Here is a 15,144-nt window from a genome sequence, read left to right on the forward strand (position 1 = left end):
ATATATACTCACCTAAAGGTTTATTAGGAACACCTGTTCAATTTCTCATTAATGCAATTATCTAATCAACCAATCACATGGCAGTTGCTTCAATGCATTTAGGGGTGTGGTCCTGGTCAAGACAATCTCCTGAACTCCAAACTGAATGTCAGAATGGGAAAGAAAGGTGATTGTTGCCTTTGGCTTGCTCAGTTGGGGATATTCAAATTAAATGACCCATCATACCACTGATCAGCTCTACCAAACTTGGATGGCTTTTTCCAGTAATAAACAAACACTGTTAAGTTGTTTTGATTGAAACTGTGAAGCAGCTTTGATACAATCTGTATTGTGAAAAGCGCTATATAAATATATTTGACTTGACTTGACTTGACTTAAGCAATTTTGAGCGTGGCATGGTTGCTGGTGCCAGACGGGCCGGTCTGAGTATTTCACAATCTGCTCAGTTACTGGGATTTTCACGCACAACCATTTCTAGGGTTTACAAAGAATGGTGTGAAAAGGGAAAAACATCCAGTATGCGGCAGTCCTGTGGGCGAAAATCCCTTGTTGATGCTAGAGGTCAGAGGAGATTGGGCCGACTGATTCAAGCTGATAGAAGAGCAACTTTGACTGAAATAACCACTCGTTACAACCGAGGTATGCAGCAAAGCATTTGTGAAGCCACAACACGCACAACCTTGAGGCGTAGTGGTGTAGTGCAGGGTATACAACCAGTGGTGTAGTGCAGGGTATACGCAGGTATACGGCGTATACCCACTTCTTTTTCAGTCGGCATTGCGTATACCCACTTCTAAATCCCCTCTGATGCGCATCATTTAGTTGCTAATCCAATCTCGTGAATAAAAAACACCCAGTCAGGGTTGTACCCCTAATATTAACTCTAATTTGTTGCTGCAATGATTCTCCCATCGCGACGATAACTGACCTTCTCATCTGATCTGCTTCAGCACTCAAACACCCGCTCGTCAATGTCAAAATGTTTGAGACCAATCAAAGCATGCAGGAGTTTTGTTCACAGAAGCGCGAGCCGAGCGCTAATCCCAACGCGCCGCTTCACTTCAGTTAACGATACAGTGCGAGATAAGATGCAAGTAGCCAAAATATACGGCTGTTTTTCGATAGAATTTTTAAATGACCGACAGAAATAATCAGTTTGATCAAAGACAGTGGAAATTATAAGCTCAATTTAACAACACAAGCACCCTATTAAATATATTGCCATTATTATTGTATAAATATATTTGTATAACGTTTCCTCGAATGTGTTCGACTTTTCACTGTTTGTATCACTCCGCTTGTCTGTGTTTGCACAACTTGCATCATTAAGCCAGAAGGCGGCGAAAAGTAACTGTCTTTATGAGTGAGCAATAGGCTTTATGCAGATTCACTACTTCCTGAACTTCAGCCAGCTCCTTTGTTTCCTGTCTGCCATTATTGGACAAACTGATTAAAGTGTGTCTGATTATTGTTACTGAGGCCAGGCACACCTGGATTAATCAGTTTGTCCAATAATGGCAGACAGGAAACAAAGGAGCTGGCTGAAGTTCAGGAAGTAGTGCAGCTGTGCATAAAGCCTATTGAACCATTAATTAAATGAACCGATTAGTCCAAAAACATAGATTAATTTTAAGAAAAAGTAGCTGAAACTGGAACTGATTCTCATATTTAAGAATCTGATCAAATACTTCATGCTTTTAAAGCTACTGTTGTCCATTTTTTTTGGCCATCAAAACACCTTAAAATGCTCATGTCGAGATCAGGAAAATCTAAATTTCCTAGCATGTCATTTATGGGACCTGGGTATTTAGAAAACCCTACGTACGGCCCTGATATGCAAGAATACTACTGATTCTATATGTTCTATTGTATTCATTATATTCTATTCTATAGTCTTGCATATTCAATACTAATGCAAGGCTAGTCTTACATGTCACTGTTTATAACACAGAGCGTTCATCCTTTGCTGGGACGCTTAAAAAAATATTGGGGGCATAAATTAAGAGTATACCCACTTCTCCAGGCACCACTACATCACTGGCTACAACAGCAGAAGACCCCACCGGGTACCACTCATCTCCACTACAAATAGGAAAAAGAGGCTACAATTTGCAAGAGCTCACCAAAATTGGACAGTTGAAGACTGGAAAAATGTTGCCTGGTCTGATGAGTCTCGATTTCTGTTGAGACATTCAGATGGTAGAGTCAGAATTTGGCGTAAACAGAATGAGAACATGGATCCATCATGCCTTGTTACCACTGTGCAGGCTGGTAGTGGTGGTGTAATGGTGTGGGGGATGTTTTCTTGGCACACTTTAGGCCCCTTAGTGCCAATTGGGCATCGTTTAAATGCCACGGCCTACCTGAGCATTGTTTCTGACCATGTCCATCCCTTTATGGCCACCGTGTACCCATCCTCTGATGGCTACTTCCTGCAGGATAATGCACCATGTCACAAAGCTCGAATCATTTCAAATTGGTTTCTTGAACATGACAATGAGTTCACTGTACTAAAATGGCCCCCACAGTCACCAGACCTCAACCCAATAGAGCATCTTTGGGATGTGGTGGAACGGGAGCTTCGTGCCCTGGATGTGCATCCAAATCTCCATCAACTGCAAGATGCTATCCTATCAATAATGGCCAACATTTCTAAAGAATGCTTTCAGCACCTTGTTGAATCAATGCCACGTAGAATTAAGGCAGTTCTGAAGGCGAAAGGGGGTCAAACACAGTATTAGTATGGTGTTCCTAATAATCCTTTAGGTGAGTGTATTTCTTCCATGCACATGTCTCTTATATGATCAACTTAAAAAAAGCTTCTTTTGTTGGTATAAAGTAGTTAGTCACACAGATGTCAGCCATTCATTTAAACACAGTACTGTGGAAGTTCCATATAGTAAACTGATTTTCTGCATCTCAGCCGCTCTCTGAAGACTCATCTTAAGAACACAGCCTGGAGTGCAACATAGCATTTACCAGCAATGGATATTGGATAAAGCATATAATTCAAAATGAGAGGCGAAAGAGAGAGGTTACTGAAATACTGATACTAGAGGCTGTAAGTGTGTAGAAGATGTCAAAAGAACCAAGGGTGATCTTTGCTGTTGGCTGTAGCACGACTGTCACTTCCTCTCAGTGTCATTCCGGTGATCATGTACTGTATAACGTGAGCTTTCTTGTAAACATGCAGGAAGACAGCAAAAGAGGCATTTTCACACATTATAAATACTCTGGTGGTGATTAAAATCAATGCCCATGTGATGCACAATTCAAGCTAACTAAGCCACATTCTTGAAATGACAAAGATTCATTCAAAACTTCCAGCACATCCCACAAGTCAATGTTCAACCCAGATAAGGTTTCAATAGTAGCTGTCTGTGAAGTGGAATGCACGGGAGAGGATGTTTTGTCCGTGAGTGACCTCTGCACACACTATCTGGGACACACAGACCACATGATCATGAGCCCCCGGATACTGAATCAGTCAGACTGAGCAAATGTGTGTGACAAGCTCTTCTCTTTGCTGCAGGTGTTTTCCTGTTGTTGGTGCATATGGATATTTACAAAATGCACAGATCATAGGCGGTTTCCATTAATACTTGCTTAGTCACTGTGCTGCATTGTACAATAGGAAAACCAGCTTCAAAATGACACATTTATTGTTATAGTTCTCAGGTTTATCTTAAAATCTTAAAGAAATAACTGATGCAGTATCATGCAGAGTATTATTTTTAATGTCATGTTTATGTGAATGTTGTGTACCATGAAGTCATGTAATCTTATTATATCATGCATTGTTGTGAATGTCATGTAATGTTATGTCATTAATTAGTGAGAATGTAATTTGATGTTACAAATGTCATGTAATGTTGTGAATGGCATGTAGCCTGCATTATTATGAAGATCATTTAATGTCAACAATATTATGGCATGACTGTCAATGTGATGAATGTCATGTAATATTACAAATGTCATGAAATTTTGTGAATGGCATGTATTATGAATGTCATTTAGCGTTAAGAATAACATGCCATAACTGTTAACGTTATAGGCCTACATTTCATCATATACGATGAGTCATTTAATGTTATTAATGTTGCATCATGTTTTGAATTTCATGCAATATTACAAATGGTGTGAATGTAATTTATCATGCCATACATTCCATGTCAAATGAATGTCATGCTATGTTATGAATGGATGTCATGCACTGTTATGAAAGTCATGTAATGTTTGCTATGATTTGAGCCAAGTGGTGTTATGTAGTTTTATAAATTACACTTTATAGTTCATATCAATATCATTTAATATTATTGTTTTATCATGTTGTGATGTCACAATGTTACAAATGTCATATGATGTTGTGACTGGTATTATCATGAATGTCATTTAATATAAAGAATGCCATGCCATGACTGTCAGTGTCATAAATGCATTACATGAATGCCATGAATTATTATGAATGCTATAAGTCAATGTAATATTATATAATCATTTGTGAATGTATTTTTTATATATATTACATTTAATGTTATTGTCTTGTCATGTTATGAATGTCATACCATGACTGTCAATTGTGAAAATGTCATATAACATTATGAACTTCATGTAATGTTATGAATGTCATGTAACATGTTTTCAGAACACTCCAAACCGGCGCGTGCAGGGGTGTTGGGATTCCCTGCGCGTGATCAATTGTAGCGCTGAGTGTGAATATGGCCTTAATTCATCCAGGACTGTGTGAAATCATACAAAATAACTCAGTTTCTTTATTATTTACCTGGGCTCTGTGTGATCTGTATTGAACAGGACCTACCGAACACCCCCGCATTTAATTTTCCTCACCCTCGCAGCTCACCGATCAATGACCGCGTGCATCAGACGCGTCACGCTCGTGCGCGCGCCACGAAAACATGGAAGCGCTTTAAATGCCCTAGATGTAGACACAATAGAACTAGTTGACGTCAACTTTAAAATAATTATCACAGCGTTTGTGTTTCGTCCGCAATTGTATGCTACCAATATAATGAGTATAAACAACAGTGTTTAAGTAAATTTAAGTGAAAATGATTTATGGGCACACTAAAGTGAGAGTTAATTTAGTGTATTCCTTAACCCTTTAGAACTTGAAGCTAAAATAGGTGTTTCTCACTATTTTATTTTTTGACTGTAAAATTCTAAAACAATATGCTATCTTCATGTGCAAGGTGTCACATTTTTCAGAAAAAGATTAGCTTTCAACAAATTACAGTTATTGACCATTATTGTGTGTGGTGAGTTTAAATCGAATTTAAATAGACAAAAATTTAAAAAACGAGAATAAATGTACAGATTTTTATTTAGAAAAAAAGAGAAAAATCACGAACGAAAGAAACTATAACACTTTAAAGTTGAAAAAATGAACTATAATACATATATTCAAGTCTTTTTTGTGACACTGGGTTGCACAGTTTTCATTTAGGGCACTTTATTCATATACAAATGATAGAACTGGGTTTTTTTTTTTTTTTTTTTACATTTTGCTTTAGAAACAATTATTATTATCACCATTATTATTATTCTTATTATTATTATACAAATCCTAACATTACCAATTCAAGTTTAATGTTTATGAAACTCTGTAGGCTCTGGTTGTTGTACATCTATACTCTTGCTGGCGTGGGGTCGCGCGCACGAGGAGCACGAGCGTTGCTGCGGTGATCGTGCCGCGCGCTCCAGTTTCAGCAGGAGCAGCGGGAGGAGAAACGTATAATCCGCCCGTTAATATTGACAGCTACGCGACACGAGCGATTTTAACCGTTCTATGCAGGAAACTGGACAGCGGGACACATATTTCAGCAGAGCCCGTGTGTGTTTAAACGCACGGGGTGTTTAGAGACGGATGAGCGGCTGCCAGGCCGGACGCGGACGGATGGGATTCCCGGTCTAGATGGAGAGAAACCTAGCGGGCGGAGAAGCGTCGCTGCTTTAAATAATTGAACATCAGCGTGATCAACAAAAATGCATCTGCACCAGGTGCTGACGGGGGCCGTTAACCCAGGGGACTGCTGCTACTCCGTGGGAAGCGTCCACGACGTCCCGTTCACGGTGGGTGAGAAATAAACCTAACGTTACGCGGCGCGTTATTTTACGCTTGTGCGTGATCGATGATCAAGCGTGACGCGTGTGCATGCAGCCTGTGGGCACCACCACCATCATCATCATCATCATCATCATCACCACCACCATCATCATCCTCATCATTCTCATGATTCTCATGATGCGTGTATGAGTTCAGTGTGCCATCTGTCATCCTCAAGGTTATCTGCGGTGTGTGTGTCCCTGCAGATCAGTAACACGCACGCACACCTGCAGTGTGTCTCTATCTATGCAAACTCTACATGCACGATTGCATGAAATTAAATGCAATGCATGTTTATATCTGATTGCAATGCTCACTCGTGATGATGATGATGCAAAGGGTGATGATATTCGTTGGCTGTGGCTCACAGTCACACACAACCTAGTTAGTCAGCCGCCTAGTTCCTATAGACAGCATCGGACGATTGTGATGCCCAGAATGCTGTCTATGGATGTTGTCCAGGTTGCTTAGTAGGTTATGAGAGACTGCCATTGTGCTTGGATGTTGAGCCCCATCAGCTGTGCACACAGTGACGTCAGAGAGTACAGTTGACAGGCCAGAGCCTCTAATGTAAAGACGCAATCACTGCATGATGTGCACTAACAATGAATTAGGCCTGCATTAAGAACGTTTACTCAGTTCATTACCTTTATTTGCATTAATACAACACAAAGTGTTGCATACATGTGTAGTGAAAAAAAAATGCACAAGAGAATGATTGCATGTCATGCTTTGCATGTTTATATGAGAATGCCTGATGGAGCCCGATCAGGCTGTTGTTTACTTGTTTGGCATTAAAACTATAAAACATGCAGAAATGTGATTCAGCAAGCTGTTTGGCAGCACTCCTATCTGGCCATTTCAATCTTTTTGAGCTCATCGTGAAGACTGCAGTGATCAGTGCTGGAATATTACTGGCTGCTCATAAATATCTGCTGTCAAATGATATGGCGTAGATTAGAAGACGATTGTGTTTTTTGAAATGTCTTTTTAAGGAAAGGTGGTCTGATGTGGGATTTTTGATTCGTCAGTCAGCAGCTTCCACAGAGCAGACACGAGAACTGAAACCTGCAATTCAACCTGAATATATCTCTGTGGTTTAACACAGCTTCTCCATCAGAAAGTACACACACATGCTTTCACATGATTAGGTCAGTTCGGACAGTTCAGGAGATCAGTTTCTCCTGGGAAATCATTGTCATTAGCTTTCGCAATAGCTGTGTTTGGGCAATTATAGGTGCTGGTAAATTCCTGTTGTGTGAAACTTTTTTTGTTCAAAGGCCCCTTGTTGTCCAACACAATATTCAAAGCCCCACCCCCACATTTTATATATACGGTAGATATTTTCAGTATTTCTGCTGTAATGATGACAAAGCTACTTGTTTTTATTTTATTTTATTTTTATTTTTAGGAACAGAAACTGGAAATAATTTGCTACATTAATTTTAGGGATCCATCCACCGGTATTAAAATTTTGGCCGATAACCGATAATTCTTTATATTTGCAAGCAGATAAACGATTATATATTGGCCAATAAATCTAAATCCAAATTTTTATATAGCCTAATTTTTGAGAGCCTGATTACAAAAAACAAAAGTCTCACCATGTAAAGCCATGTCCCAAATACACAATTATAATGTTCTCATTATAATTTTATGTAGCATATATGACCATACTTGTATTTCCTTTTTTAAAGTGATTCCAATCATATTTCAATAATAAAAATAAAAAAACGCTTTAATATATCGGCCAAATGTTCTTATCTGGCCGATAACGATAACATCAAAAATGAACGTATCGTCCGATGCTGATATATCGTGCATCCCTAATTAAATTATCACAATTTATTTTGTGATATCAGTTTACATTTTGATTTCGTGTTGAATTGTTTTAATATAAATAATTTATAAAGAAGTTGATATCATGTGGTCTGACATGCTATTTGGAGAAAACATGGTGCGATTAATTAATATTTTCACTTTTAAACTTATCACAACTTTGTCAGAATCATTTGTTTAGAAACGGTTAGCAGTTATATGACCTAAGATAAATTTACCTTTATTGAATTAATGTCAATTATCTATATACACTGGTTAAGATTTTTTTGTGTTTTTTGAAAAGATTTTTATACTCAAGGCTGCAATTATTTGATTTAAAAATACAGTAAAAACATTAATATTGTGAAATATTATTACAATATTAAAGGACTGAATTCTGTTTGAATACATTTATAAATATTAAATATAATGTATTCCAGTGACAGCAAAGCTGAATTTTCAGCATCATTACTCCAGTCTTCAATGTCACATGATCCTTCAAAAACCATTCCAATATGCTGATTTGGTGCTCAGTTATTAATAATGTTTCTTTATTGCTGCTATTGCTGTTTAATTTGTTGGAGACTGTACATATATTTGATATTTTTTTTCATTATTTTTTTAGTTTGCAGCATTTATTTGAAATATAAATCGTTTGTAAAATATAAATCTTTTTGCCTTGTTAAATATAAAAGTATGATCCTTTTTTTTTATCTTACCCCAAAGTTTGGAATGCTAGTGTATCTCAGTTTCCCAAAACAGGCTGCAATGGCTGCTATATTAAAATACAAAACAGTCCTTTTAAATTGTTATAATATTTCACTATATTATTGTTTTTTACTGCATTATTCATCAAATAAAGGGATCATTGGTGAGCACAACAGACTTATTTGAAAAATTTTAAGTATTCCAAACTTTAGTATTCCATTAATTGTGATTAATTTAATTAATAAATCATGATGTCAGTTTTTGTCAAAAAATGTTCCCAAATTAATATATTTTGAAGACATTATATTATCGTAGCAGAGGAGTAAGGCATTGAGATAAAAAGACTCAGCACTGGGCTTGTGAGAGTTGTCAGTCTCACTTTCCGGGTGTCAAGCCTTTTGACTCTTTGGCTTCCTGCTTACCACCCACAGCGTGAGGCTTGCACATGATATGGCAAACCCACAGGGTGTCCAAGAAGAAACATTTTTGATCTTTTCATTATCTTTTGCTGTTTTGTAAGAAGGAGTGGTTTGTGGAGTGGTGGATCGTAGTGTGTGTTTGTGTAGGAATGCCATTTGTCATTAGACATGGCATGAAAATGCAGCCCAGCGCAGTGTGTCTGAATATCTTACACTCACGCCATACTCAAGGCTGTCACACTCCTGCAGACGCCTCATCCTGAGGCCTGCTGGGATCATTAACCAGCATGAGCAAAAGGGTGGGTCATAGCACTAGAGGATTTCTATGCCTTTGGGTTTTTATTTGAGGGCTGAAACCTCACTGGAATAAGATTTCATCAACATTTGCAACATTCAGATATCAGGACTCTAGACTGTGACTAAATGGTTATTTTGTGACCTTTTTTCCCCCCTGAATTGCGTTAGAAGTCGTGCTGGTGCCACTAACAATTTGCCTAACTGATAAGCGCTGCCATTTCTGTTGAATTTGAGAAACATTAAGTGACAAACGCACTTAAAGCAGGATGAAACCGAGCTACTCGTTTGAACCGTAAACTGATAGTCACGATTACTTAATAATTACACGATTAGTTTACAAATGATAATTGCGATTATTAATCATGATTATTTTCATTTGAAGAAAAAAAGACGCGATATGTGAAATGACCTTCATTACATTATACATTTATATATTTTGATATATATGTGTGTGTAAAAGTTAATTTCACATATCGCGTCTTCTTTAATAGCCTACACCAACCTACCAGGCCTTCATTTTACCAACTATGATAGTTCATCACACGGGAAATCAATAAGTCAACTTAAAGAGGTCCTCGGATGCAAAATACACTTTTATATGGTGCTTGCATATAAATGTGTCTTTGCAATCTCTCCTTTTTTTTATCCTCAAAAAGTCTAAACACTCTCAATAATTAAGCCGTTTGGATTTTCGGAGCAGTGATGTCATATTGCTCATGCTCCGCCCACGACCGCTGACGGACTGTCCCGTATTAGCATATTTCCCGTATTAGCATATTTCCTGTATTAGCATATTTCTGCCCTCAGCCATTAGTAGGATGAGCAGTTGCTCATTATCATTTAAAGAGACATGCACCGAAACAGGTTGCTGTGAACAGAGCTGTTTCTGAGGAGGTAAAAAGGGTGTTGTTTTATACAACCATTGAGGAATTTTAACCAAAATATGTTACAAACTTTACATGAAGACCCTAAAGAATCATACCAACTTGTGGAAAATGAGCATCCGATGACCCCTTTAAGTTAGTCAAATGTGCATTTCCAATAGACAAAGCGCAGTGTATTAATAATACCTCGACACCTCAGTGCTACCAAATCAGGTGCTGGCGCTGTAGAACTTGCTTTCAAATGTTATTCATGGAGCCCTGGATATGTTTGAAAAATGTAAATGTGGCTCATGTCTGCCAGTACACATGACTGATGTTTATCACTGAGCTTATGACGCATAGCATAACAAGCTGCCGTGCTTCCAGGTTTTTTTTAGACAAACAGCTTGTATAGATGTTGACATGAACAGTGCTGTGTTTTTTTATGGGATTTTTTTAAGGGATAGTTCACAGAAAATGGATATTCTGTCATTATTTTACTCCCCCCTCATGTCATCCAAAACCATACTTTTGTTTCGAAACACAAATGAAGATATTTTTAATGAAACGTGCATTGATAGGTCATGCAACCAAAGCTTCAAAAAGTTCATAGAGACGTACTAAACATCAACCATATGAATTGAGCGGTTTAGTTCAAGTCTTCTGAAGACTTTATACGATGAACCGATTTATTTTCAGCTTTTATTCGCATATAAACATTGATCAAAGCACATAAGTAGGTTTGTTCTTCCTTTGATACACAGATAACGGTTGAAATCTCTACACAACTAGGTTAAAGGAATATTCCAGATTATTTTCAGCGTATTGTTAATGGACGGCAAATGTGGCCTAATGTCGATTACCTTAGATAAAGTTAGAAATAATTTGTGTCTCAGTGTTATATATCACAACAAGTAAAGGTTTCAAATATTCAGCAGTCACACTGTTTTAAAGTATAACCAAAGTGCTTACACATTATTTGGCATGATGAGACTGGTTTGAAAAAAAAAAAACCACTTACCAAACCAGTCTGTACAAAGTTATATATAGTCTTTCACTTTTACTTTCGGTAAAGCATAAAATTAAACCTGGCTTGTTGATACCAGGAAGAGACAAGTGGTTGTTTCACCATAAAGTACCTAGAGCAAATAGTAGCCTAACTATGGGGAATTTTGTTGGTAGTGTATAACCAAAAGAAGAAGGTAGTGTATAACCTAAAGAAGAGAGGCAGTCCCACGACTCCCACCACAAAAGTCGATTTTTTTTTAACTGACATATTAATTTTAAATGCTTTACAAAAATACAAGCTTCATATTTCAAACATGGTAAAGCTGAATAAATAGATGACTGTTGTTTATTAGTTGATCTGCTCTTGTTTGTTGACTGAGCCATCCGAGTTCAGTATACGGTGTATTAAAGCTGATACTTTACAAATGAAGGTCTTTTAGTATTTAAACAGTGCTGCTAATGTTTGTCAGTAGCTGTTAACGTACTGTGGAATAGCCCTTTATGAGATTAAAGCGTTCGGTTGGACTAGTCTTGAGCTCTGAGGGGTATTACAATCACTGCACACATGTCGGATCAGGAATGCTGACAGGCACGCAGAGCCGAATCGGGCAGGATGAGTCGATTTGTCTTCTCCCCGAGGATCATGTTCTCTCAGATTGATGAATGATGTCTTGCTCTAGTCGTGTTCAGTCTCACAGTGTCTGAAGAATGATATTTTACCGCACTGAACACACACACACACACTGTCTGGAATGATACAGGTACACATATTTGTTACATGGTTTGGTTCTGTTTCCTAGTGGTTTTTCTAGTGTTTTCTACTATATTCTGTTCAAATCATTTCTAATCAGCTAATTGAGTTCTATCAAAGTCCCTTTTAAAGGGATACTCCACTATTTTTGGAAATAGGCTCATTTTACAACTCCCTCAGAGTTAAACTGTTGAGTTTTACCGTTTTTGAATCCATTCAGCCGATCTCCGGTTCTGACGGTACCACTTTTAGCATAGCTTAGCATACATCATTGAAGTGGACAAGACCATTAGCAGTTCTCAAACAAAAATCACCAAAGAGTTGCGATATTTTTCCTATTTAAAACTTGACTCTTCTGTAGTTACATCGTGCACTAAGACCGACGGAAAATGTAAAGTTGCGATTTTCTAGGCTGATATGGCTAGGAACTATACTCTCATTCCTGCGTAATAATCAAGAAACTTCACTGCCGTACCATGAGAGCAGCAGGCGTAATGATATGATGCAGCGCTTGAAAATAGGGCACCTTCCGTCAACACAACGGAACTATTTTCAGGCGCTGCGTCATATTACGCCTGCTGCACTCATGGTACGGCAGTAAAGTTTCTTGATTATTACGCAGGAATGAGAGTATAGTTCCTAGCCATATCAGCCTAGAAAATCGCAACTTTTCATTTTCCGTCGGTCTTAGTGCACGATGTAACTACAGAAGAGTCAAGTTTTAAATAGGAAAAATATCGCAACTCTTTGGTGATTTTTGTTTGAGAACTGCTAATGGTCTTGTCCACTTCAATGATGTATGCTAAGCTATGCTAAAAGTGGTACCGCCAGAACCGGAGATCGGCTGAATGGATTCAAAAACGGTAAAACTCAACAGTTTAACTCTGGGGGAGTTGTAAAATGAGCCTATTTCCAAAAAAAGTGGAGTATCCCTTTAAGGAAAGTCTGTTCACTCGGCGCCGCGGCCATATTTGCTACGCCTCAGCTATTTCGGGCATCCAAGACCAAGTCCTATCTATTTGAGTGGGGGAATCCTTAAATCTCAAAAGCTCCTTGCCGAACTCACAATTAAAGAACTCAGCAACGAAATCTGACATGAACTGTCCCATACATTTTGTTACTTATGCTCATAGGTTAAATTGGGGCGGAGCGCACCGGAGCGCAGCTCCGCCTCCTCGGGTCCACAACACACCCTGCCGGAGCTCAGCTCCGTCTCCTTCAGCACCAAATATTTAAAATTTGTTGAGTGTATATAATGAACGTTATGAAATAATTGGCTAATATTAACTCGAATTTGGTGCTGCAATGATTCGCGACGCTAACTAACCTTCTCGTCTGAGCTGCTTCAGCACTCACCCGCTCGTCAATGTCAAAATGTTTGAGTCCAATCAAAGCAAGTGGGATTTATGTTCACAGGAGCGCAAACCGAGCGCGAATCCCAACGCGACGCTTCACAACGGGCATACCGTGCAAGATAAGATGCAAGTAGTTAATCTAAACAGCTGTTTGTCGATAGAAGTTTTAAATGATCGACAGAAATACTCGGTTTGATCAAAGACAGTGGATACTATAAGCTCAATTTAACAACACAAGCGCCCTATTAAATATATTGCCATTATTATTGTAATATATTTGTATAACGTTTCCTCGAATGTGTTCGACGTTTCACTGTTTGTATCACTCCGCTTGTTCGTGTTTGCGCAACTTGCATCATTAAGCCAGAAGGCAGCGACAAGTGACTGTCTTTATGAGTGAGCAATTGAACCATTGATTTAGGGCTGGGCGATAAAACGATAACGATAATTATCGCGATATAATTTTTCTCGATAAAACGATATCAAGAGGTCGATAAATGTTCGATAATGTGTATGCGCCAAAAGCGGAACGAAACTCATTAGAACCGCGCGCGCCACACGGACCGTTTATCCGCTCGGCTCAAAGTCCAAACGGCAGCGCAGCGCGAGCATAGACAGTAAAAGAAATGGACAGAGCGATCTCATTGGAACTCAGTTGAGACAGTTGAAGCCCACTTTTAGCGATTTTTGAGAACTTCCGTTCCTGACGCGCAGACTCAGACCGACTCAAACTAAGCTTGATGACGTGAGCAACCTGTCTGACAGACGTTAATCTTCTAGTAGCTGTGCGTGAAAACTGCCAACGTTAATCTTGCAGAGACGGGGAACTTGAGCAAAGAGTTATTTGGCGTGAGTGAGCAGGAGTAAGTATTCCGTTGCTTTTATGGACTCATTATCTATGGGCTTCTCCCTTGACGGGACGTCCCCCCGATTGCCTGCGAGCTTCTCCTCCTGTCTGTACGGTAACTTCTGTACAGCGCGACAGAGAGTCGAGTGGTTATGACGCAATCGTTAGCCTATTTTTACTAAATCTGTTTCTACGGGGCCATAGTGTAACATAGAAGGTAATGGAGCCCTTTATACATTGTCGTGTTTCTTTAGAAATAAATAATGGACAAATGGAGTCTTTAAACGCCTCAGATGTAAAGTTATTCGCTGTCAAAGTGACGCAAAAATGAATGGGAGTCAATGGAAATGCTAACGCAAGTGAAGTTCTGCTACAACATGGCGGCACCCGGCCGGCTTCAACTTCCGATCGATGGATTACCCCCTTGAGCGCGAGCTTACTAGAGCAGATGCGTTTACTCTGATCGTCTCGCTCACGAGATCCAGTGAGAGAAGCGCTTGAGTTCAGCGAAGAACACAAATGTTTAAAGGCAGATGAAACAGCGCTGACAAACAGGAGAAACACTGCGCGCAACGATACAGTCAATCTGAATTGATACTGAATCCATTTAGCCTACCATGGATTTACTGTAAGGTTAGCCTAGTATTAATATTAACTGCACCATGAAATGTGGGATATACATATTGAATTGTATAATATTATTAATGTAGACAATGTATTAAATGACTAATGGAATATAATTATAGTATTTAATAATGTATTTAACTGTCAGGCTACTGTTTTTCATACAAATACCATAGAAACCATAAAGTTACATTTTGCCATGATAGTGAGGTGCTATAAGTTAGGCTATGCCTGGTTTTATCTGTGGTTATCATGATCTAAATGCATGATACTGGATGACCAATGGTTCATTTTAATAAAACTCAAACAGTCAGAATATTACATTTTACC

The 15,144-nt window shown here is 38.6% G+C and overlaps 1 protein-coding gene across 5 annotated transcripts in view; it reads left to right on the forward strand.

The window, feature by feature from the left end:
- The first annotated feature begins 5,681 nt into the window (after nt 1-5,681).
- dmxl2 (Dmx-like 2) overlaps nt 5,682-15,144 on the forward strand; it is a 100,705-nt gene continuing 91,242 nt past the window's right edge. For all 5 annotated transcript variants that reach the window (XM_056256694.1, XM_056256697.1, XM_056256696.1 and 2 more), the window contains exon 1: nt 5,682-6,090. In XM_056256694.1, coding sequence (XP_056112669.1) covers nt 6,004-6,090 — 87 coding nt within the window. In that variant the 5' untranslated portion in view covers nt 5,682-6,003. The remainder of the gene's footprint in view (nt 6,091-15,144) is intronic.

This window comes from Rhinichthys klamathensis, unplaced genomic scaffold (assembly GCF_029890125.1).
Source record: "Rhinichthys klamathensis goyatoka isolate OS25496 unplaced genomic scaffold, OSU_Roscu_1.1 h1tg000131l_1, whole genome shotgun sequence".
Classification (NCBI taxonomy): Eukaryota; Metazoa; Chordata; class Actinopteri; order Cypriniformes; family Leuciscidae; genus Rhinichthys; species Rhinichthys klamathensis.